This window comes from Conger conger, chromosome 9 (assembly GCF_963514075.1).
Source record: "Conger conger chromosome 9, fConCon1.1, whole genome shotgun sequence".
Classification (NCBI taxonomy): Eukaryota; Metazoa; Chordata; class Actinopteri; order Anguilliformes; family Congridae; genus Conger; species Conger conger.
Window position 1 is genome coordinate 14,487,816 of NC_083768.1, and position 9,299 is coordinate 14,497,114.

General features: G+C 39.7%; 1 protein-coding gene across 1 annotated transcript; it reads left to right on the top strand.

Annotated features, from left to right (window-relative positions):
• Positions 1-1,707: 1,707 nt before the first annotated feature.
• On the top strand, positions 1,708-6,509 carry LOC133137556 (desmoglein-2-like protein). The gene is given in 5 exon segments (XM_061255888.1): positions 1,708-1,789; positions 4,262-4,286; positions 4,288-4,369; positions 4,488-4,664; positions 6,186-6,509. Coding segments are annotated over 5 exon segments (690 nt in total).
• Positions 6,510-9,299: the final 2,790 nt, after the last annotated feature.

The following is a 9,299-nucleotide window of genomic DNA, read 5'->3' on the forward strand; positions in this document are numbered from 1 at the left end:
GTGTGTGAGTGAATGGTGTGTGTGCCCTGCGATGGACTGGTGACCTGTCCAGGGTGTATTCCTGCCTTTTGCCCAATGTATGCTGGGATAGGCTCCAGCCCCCCTGCGACCCTGTTCAGGATAAGTGGGTTAGGATAATGAATGAATGACTGAATGATTAAGAAGTATAAACGATATCAAGATGAAAATAAATGGCACACCTCTCCTAAGCAAGCTGAATAGTTTGGACAAGGTTTCTAATTATGCCGAAGTGCTGAAAAACTGGAGAATAAAGCATAAAGAATTAAGAGTGGAGATAACATAAGTGTGCTAGCTTAGAGCAGGTGTGGGTAATAACTTCAATGGGAGACCTCCTGGGAAAGCTCAGTTGCTGATGGAATAGGTGTTGCCTGGTTAGTAGAATGCACTCTTCCCCCTGGACCAAACTGAAATCCAGTCCCCCATTTCAGTGATATTTTTCTGGGTATTATCCATCGGAAGAGAAGTTAAATCTAGGTTCTCCAATATTCTGGTCAAATTCCCACATAAATAGCACTTCATATTTAGCCAATTTAGCACCATCTCCTCATCTGATTGGCCACACAAACCCTTGCAGTCCCTACCCACTTTGATTCATCACAAAGACAGTTCTCACTTGCATTGCCTGATTAACTCAAGGTAAAAAAGGTGCTTTATACCGATCACAGGACCATTATTTGTAAAAATGTTATTGTGTACGGTAATTGGGGAAGATAATTATTGAATAAATTAGTGTAGATGAATACAAATGATTCTACAAACAGGTCATTCAGTCTGTCAGTGCTCATTATATACATCGAGTTTAAGTAAAAATATAAACACTGCTGATAACCCAAGTTGCATTTCTTCTCTTTCCAGCTTAAGGGTATGGCAAAGTTTGAGAATGGTGCAACAGCAGACACCCATTATTGTATGTATCGTCGTAGAAGACCAAAATGACAACGATCCAGTATTTGACAAAAAACAAGAAGGAGCTGTCAGTGAATTAAGCCAGTCAGGTGTGTTATTCAAAAAGTTACTCATTACTAATTGCAGCGCCCCCTAGCGTGTCTGGCTATTAGTGTGGAGTGCGCTCCCCGGATTCCAATATAGCGAGATCACTCTCTCTAGTGTTAATCAATGCTCTAATGAAATTACTTAATTATTACTTACTTATTGACCTTTACACCTATTCACATTACACTAAGAATACCTACCATAAGCTGTTAACTTAATGCAAAGTTCCAATCAAGTGACTGCTAGATTAAATAATTCACTAAATGCAGGCTACTGTAAACCTTTCCACTAGCTTACTCTCAGTATCAAATAAGCTACCCACAGACAGGCAAATATCCAAGAGAATCAAGTTTAAAATATTTACTTGAAAAATATGATATATACAAATATACACATGGAAATATAACAGATACACAAATGAATGGCTTGCTTTTCAGTTCTTTAACAGCTATGCATTCCCTCAAAACACAGTTCAGTCAAAATATTTAAACAACAGTTTCAAACCTAAAACTACGCCGGCAAATATATAACCTAAATGCAATAGCATTGGGTACGCAACCAGAGATGCAGGCCTGTATCGATGCTAGCGTTCGGTGAAGCCTCAAACAAAATGGCTGCTTCGCACCCAAAGCGAAGCGAGAGAAAACAAAACAAACTTGCGCTGGTTGTCCTCCTCACCGCGATAGCAACGCAATGTCGGCGGCGCTGTGTGTGGAGACGTCGTCACTGCGGTCCTCCTCAATTGTGTTCGGTCCACGGAGATCTTGGAGACGAGGTGTGAAGGAGTGACCGGGCTGGCTACTCTTATACAAAGTCCTTGGATCCCCCAACGGCACGCTACGTCGGGCTAACTAGCATGTATCCGCGTCCTAAACTCTGTCGGAGTTTTCGATATCAAACACGTTATAACACCGCTGTATCACTGTAGAATGTTGTTAAAAGACTCACTGTCCGTTCGTCTAAACACATTCACTACAATATCACAATACATTGGTGTTATACAAACTATAAACTTATGCATACCAGTGCACGCTCTCCCGTCTTGTCTCTCCTCTACTCCCGTTTTTTCTCTCTCTCGCGTCTTTCTGCTTCCCCCCTGAACTCTCACCCTGACTGCTGATTGGGCCTCACTCCAAGGAAGTGAATTTTAACTAACACATTTTTTAACGCATGTAAACAGTATTTAAACATTTTTTAGATTATTAAAAACACGTTTTAAAAGAAAATAAACAAAATAATAATACAATGAGTTTAGGAAATTCCCATAGGGCTACATCATGACTAATTTGTGTATGTTATTATTGAATTATTTTTTCAATTATTAGTTACATTTTATCAATAAGTTTCAATCAGGGCTCATGTTTCTGTGGGAATCTTCTTGAAACTGAAATATTAGATGATCTGGCCAAGGCAAACATCTGTGGTGGCAAAATAAGCCTATGGAATTTGAAATATGAAATGACATTTTAGTGCATTCATTTAGCAGATGCCAGATTCCAGTGCACCTTACAGTTTAAACGATAAATATTAGTGCATTAATCTGATTAATATAAGGAACAGAGCCAGACATGACCAAAAACATTCTCAGACCATTGAGTGTAGACGCAAAATCACAAAAAGCATTAGTTCAAGTTAACCAAATATCCAGTCTAAGCTACTTTATACTACACTGTTCACATTGTTCATTAAGAATAATCACTTTTCAATCACGTTAATAAAATGTTAAAACGATGCCTGTCAAAAAATTGTAATCATGTTAACGCATGTGATTAATTATAAAGCTTTGTTTAAAGACTTTAGTGGTGTACTTAGAAGTGCTTTCATATCTGCCTTAGAGGTTGTATCTCCTGCAGTATAATCAGCCTGGTAGGGGGTTAGAAAAAATAGATGATATAATATTAGTTGACATACTTATACTTAATATAGTGTTAGTTTTGCCTGAGATCAGGGGTGCACAGCAAGGGCCGATCCGCTTTAGGATTTTGTGTCTTCTGCTCTTAATTGTTTAATTGGTTAAATAATGTCTTGATCAGACATACACCAACTACAGCTGCAGACTGCTAATCTATCCTAAAGATTGTACTGTGCTCAAGTACAGGAGTGAACCAACATAATTTTTACAGCTGTAAATTAATTACCCCACTCCTGGATAAAGGTCTTTCTGGAGGAACCATGATTGGGCTCCAAAAACATGACACTTTCAACATGTGATTAAATATGCGATTAATCATGATTCAACACACACCACCAAGCCACCAAAAAAAGGCTTGAATCACAAAACAGAATTAATTAGGAGTTGATTTAATTCCAACACAAATCTTTGAAGTAGCTCACTGTGTTTCACTGTACCCAGAGCAAAGGATAAAAGCGACACTAACTAGCTACTGCAGCAGCTGCAATGATGACTTGGTTTATCTCTCTGTGGAAATTACAGACACATGTGTGATGAAAATTAATGCCAAAGACGGTGATGATTCACAGACTGCCAACGGTCAGGTAACCTACAGTATCCTGGAACAGATCCCAGGTGGCAGATCCATGTTCTCCATCAAGGAAACGGGCGAGATTTACATCCAACAAAGCACTCTACTGCTGGCTACTTACTTACTTACTTACACCTGTGGTTTATTTCTACATGGTATTTCAAGATTTTTATTCAGCACCCAGTGTACCACACCACCAATGACACCCAACTGTTTCCTACAACACTAGCTATAACACTATATATAACACTGGGAAAACAGCATATACAGTACTATGTCAACTCAACAGTTTTGGGAGCATTCCACTGAGGTGGCAGAATTGTGCTGAGGCAGCGCAATAAAGAGATCAATAGTCCAGTATTGATGAGCACTGTCTTTTCATCAAACCTTGCTGACCCTGTGTCAACATGGGGGGTCTACAGAGAGGCAAACTTATGTAAAGTTCCCTACAACCCTAAAAAATAAATTTTATATGTACATTTTTATATTAAAGAAAATTGCTCATGAATATACATGGACAGGTCTTCACGACTTACTTCCTGATTTGATTCGCCTAGCAGAAAGGCTCCACAAGACCTCAAATCCAAAATTATTGGCAGTCCTAAACTTCAGTCGTAACGAATCAGTTACAAGTGGTTCAGCTGCGGGTAGCTACACTGTAAGGACCCCTGTGCATTCTTCAGGACTACATATTGAACTTATTTGTTCATTTATCGATTTACACTTGTTTTATTTACAGAGGCATTCTTCCTATTTGTTGAAAGATAAAGGCACTGACATGAAGGGAGAAGGGTTGCAGAACTGGTACAGGAACTGTTACTATCAACATCCTGGATGTCAATGACAATGTTCCCACACTGGATAAATCTCACGTAAATAATAAGTCCCGTTTCCATAGAGTACACCTATTGTTTTTAAGTGCTGTAAGACATTCTAGTGAAATGCTATGAAGATTTGGGCCAGCAAAATGCTTTCTTTGTGCTCTTGCAGTACGAGCAAAGTGTTATGGAGAACACAACCAAAGTGGAGCTGCTACGCATCAAAGCCAAGGACCTCAACTTAATAAACACCGACAACTGGCACACAGTTTTCTCGATCATTTCAGGAAACGAAGCAGGCTACTTCGCAATCACAACAGACGAAAAGACCAACGAGGGAGTTGTAACAGTGATCCAGGTAAGACCAAATTTGAAAATACAGTCGCCTCAAAAAGTATTGGAACAGCAAGGTCAATTCCTTTGTTTTTGCTATACACAGAAGACAATTGAGTTTGAGGTCAAAACATGTACATGATATGACAGATGTTTAATTTCAGCTTTTATTTCCGGGTATTTGTATCTAAATTTGTTAAACAACGTAGAACATATCACCTTTTGTATCAGACCACCCCATTTTTAGGTGAGCAAAAGTATTGGAACATGTGTTTCTTATTGCCCAGATGTGTCCTGTTAGATTGATTGTTTAAACAATAAATATTTTTGAATGTCTACCCTTGGTTTTAGCATTGGGTTTTGCCTGCTTTGGAAAGAGGGGGGGAACAATCAGAGCCATTGCAAGATAACAATTTGCGAAGAAGTACAGAGATGAGCCACAAAAGTTTGGGGAAAAGTTTTTTTTCCACAGTGGAAAGGCCAACGTTTGGAGAAAGAAGGAATCTGCTCATGATCCAAAATATATGAGCTCATCTGTGAAACACGATGGTGGAAGTGTCATGGCTTGTGCTTGCATGACTGCTTCTGGAGTGAGCTCACTAATCTTTATTGAAGACATTAGCAGCAAGATGAATTCAGAAGTCGACAAAAACATTCTGTCTGCAAACTTACAGGGAAATGCGTCCAAACTAATTTGCAGGAACTTCATAATGCAGCAAGACGATGACCCAAAACACACTGCCAACACAACAAAGTATGTTGGCTGTATGTTTGATGCTGTTTTGAAGGCAAAGGGCGGTCACACCAAATATTGATTTGATTTAGATTTTTCTTCTCTTCATTCACTTCTCTTGTTCATGCTATTTGTTAATTGATAAAAATTAACTATGAACATTTCTATTTTTAAAAGCATTGTTATTTTGCAGAATTTTTTTCACACCTGCCTAAAACCTTTGCACAGTACTGTATTCAGTGGATTGAAAAAAAAAGGAATTGGACATGCTGCTCCAATACTTTTGGAGAGCACTGTATATTTTTTGCTCTGATGACCAGAGATATTAATGTAGGTAGAGAAGGCATGGACCAGTGTAGAAAGTGTAGTCAGATACGGAGGATGGTTACGTGGTCAAATTTAGAGAGTTAGTTTTGTGGGAATTTGACCAGGACAGCAGAACACACCTACTTGTATGGATGTGAAACTCTACCACCTGGCAGGCAATGGACACCTGACAGTCATTCGGCACTTCTGCAGTTACGTAATATGAGCACTTAACATGCTGGACATTTTCAGTACTGTACTATACCACTATTCCATTGTGCTATAAATGCAATAGTACATGGTATCAGACTATTTATTAAATACTTTTCAATACTTATAGTATTTTTTAAAAATAGTATTTTTCAAAAATAATAAAGAAAGTTGTCATAATGTACATATTCTCAGGATCTCTGGGGTGTTGAAAGGGTAATATGTAAATATTTAGAGATGGGAATGTGGGGAGGTTTTTTCTTTTTTTTGGGGGGGGGGGTAATGTAGTGTAATGAAATGTAACATGATTATCATTTTGTCATTACGTCCCTCGATTATGAAAAGATGAAAGAGGTCAACCTCAAGGTTGCCGTGCACAACAAAGCAGCCTTCCACTCAAGCGTTGTCTTGGCACCAGGCGACTCCATCTACTCCATCAAGATAAAAGTGAAGAACAAGGGGCCCATGTTCATTCCAGCAACAAAAGTAATCTCCGTCTCTGAGAACAGCAAGGTGGTGTCCACACACACCGTCATCAACACTTATGCAGCCATCGATGGAGACACCCTAGTGACTGCTAAAAACGTCTGGTTTGTGCAAAGCATTTCCTAACATAGACTGGAAACATAACAGTGATAATACACTCACACATTTGAAAGGTGTCTGGTGAGGGGCCATGACCGGTGACCACGTGGATTCTACATAAAGTAGACATTACTTTCGATTACATTATTAATCCAGAGCAATTTACAATGCAAGAGAACATTAGTGTCATCACCTATTAGGACAAGAGAGAATGAAATGACTGTTTAGATCTGATGTAAAAAATAATATGTATCTGAACATGAAACCCTGCATGCCAGGACACAGAGATTTTTTGTCAATTAAACACGTTCTTCAGTGCCCTTCAGCTACGCTGTTGATTCTTTTCCATGTTACCAATCACTCTTTTTATTTCCTTCGGTATGCCAAATTAAATGACCCAGCCAACTGGCTGATAATTGATGAAGTTTAGTTTATTTGAGATTAAACTAAACCAAATACCAGATCGGGAATCCGAGTACGTGATTAATGGAAATTACACAGTAAAGATAATATGCCAGAAAAATGGTACGTTTCTAAGTCGGCCTACATTGTAAATGCATTCATCACATAATCTCAAAAAGGAAACAAACAGTTGCAGGAATTACAATTATACACATTATGCCCAGCATTTCAAAATTCATTTTGGTCAAAACACCATGTCTGGTGACAGTTACATGTTAACATTCACATTTAAGAAAAGACAACATAACAAATAACTGAGAGAAATAATTTAAATCATAAACACAGACAGGCATTAAACTTTTTTTTTGGTCTAAATTAGATATCCCAGGCAGCACGGATGGTGCAGTGGGTAGCACTGCCGCCTCACAGCAAGGAGGTCCTGGGTTCGAATCCCCGTCGGCCGGGGCCTCTCTGTGCGGAGTTTGCATGTTCTCCCCGTGTCTGCGTGGGTTTCCTCCGGGTACTCCGGTTTCCTCCCACAGTCCAAAGACATGCACGTTAGGCTGATTGGAGAGTCTAAATTGCCCGTAGGTATGAGTGTGTGAGTGTGTGAGTGAATGGTGTGTGTGCCCTGCGATAGACTGGCGACCTGTCCAGGGTATATTCCTGCCTTTCGCCCAATGTATGCTGGGATAGGCTCCAGCCCCCTGCAACCCTGATCGGGATAAGCGGGTTCAGATAATGGATGGATGGATGGATTAGATATCCCAGCAAAAACCGCCATTGGGACGATTCTCTTGGTGGTAGAGGACGTCAATGATAATTGCCCCACACTCACCAACCCGAACCAGATCGTCTGCAGCTCCCACACAGCCCTGCCCGTCTCGGCCAAGGATAGGGACGCTGACCCTAACGGTCCCCCCTTCCGCTTCCGGGTCGTACCTGAAGGCACAAAGCAGGAGTGGACTGTTGAACCTGCCAATAGTAAAGAACAGTCCTTCATCTTACAAAAGCACTTTTGTTATGCATACACTCAAAGGTAGAAAGTCCAGGGGTCAGAAAGTAAAAGTCTTTGCATTTATTCCACCTTATTCCACATTTACTAATTAAAGTAGTTCCTGGTTGAGGAACTCCTGGTTGAAGAATTAGCTGATTAGCAAATCCAGGTGATTGGAACAAATGCTTCTCCACCTCCAGTACACAATGCAATGGAAAAATAAGTCATTTCTGACACAGACTGTGGTGTGGTAGCTGTTTAAGGGAACAGTCTCAATCAGACTTTTAATTGGCCTCCTTAGTCGGATACCAAAGGTGCTATATTCTACGAAGTTTAACACAAATTCTGAATTTTTGTCTCGTGTTTCATCTTTTTATCTCAACCCCAATAGAATGAAAAAAAATCTTCGGAAAGTAATCCTAAAGCGGACTTTAAATAAGACTTACCTTTACTGTGTCTTCTCCACGTCCCTCTGTGATGGAATTCATCAGCTGAGATTCAGGCCCTCACGCATACAGGACAGCAGTAAAAGAGGCACCGCTGTGGAAAAATAACAGGTTACCTACCCTATTTTAGTCTACATGAATATGTCATTTTGCGGGACTGGCCGCAAGAACAAGACATGCCATGCTGTGAAACTCAACAAAATATAGCAGAGACAGCTCTCTGGTCTTCATGTTGGTTTATCTTTTCTAACACAAATGCCATCTTCACAGGCAAAACCCAAGGCTAAAACCAACAGTAGCCATTCAGAACTATTCATTCTTTAACCAATCAATCTAACAGGTCACATCAGGTCAACAAGAAACCTGCCAGTCATGTTCCAATACTAAAATTTGGTGTTTTGATTCAAAAGCTGATATGCTCTAAGTTTTGTAACAAACCTAGATAAAATACCAAGAAATAAAAGCTGAAATTAAAATCTGTCTTGTACTTTCATGTACATCTTTTGATCTCAAACTCAATTGTCTTAAGTGTATGCAAAAACAAAGGAATTGGCCTTGTTATTTCAATACTTTTGGAGGGGACTGTACGTAAAGGAGCAATGTCAGAATGTGAACACATTGAAGCAAGCTTCAACAGGTCACAGACGGGGGGTGGTTGAGATGCAAATTCATTACAAACGGTTATTTTTTCAAACAATTACTTAGGACTGGTCAGGACCACACACTGGACCTGTACAAATAATGAAAACTGGACAACTGACCTACAGCAACAGAGTACATATGAGTCAGACTGGGATCATATGTACTCTGTTAAGAGTTGATTTAACACTGGATATTGTACTGTGTATTTGCATCACTCTTGTTTTGGTAGATTGGTTGAGGTTTGTGAGTGAAGAGTCAATCGGTTATGTACTGCTCATCTGTTTCCATCAAACATGCATTCAAACAGACACACAGAGAGAGATAGAGAGA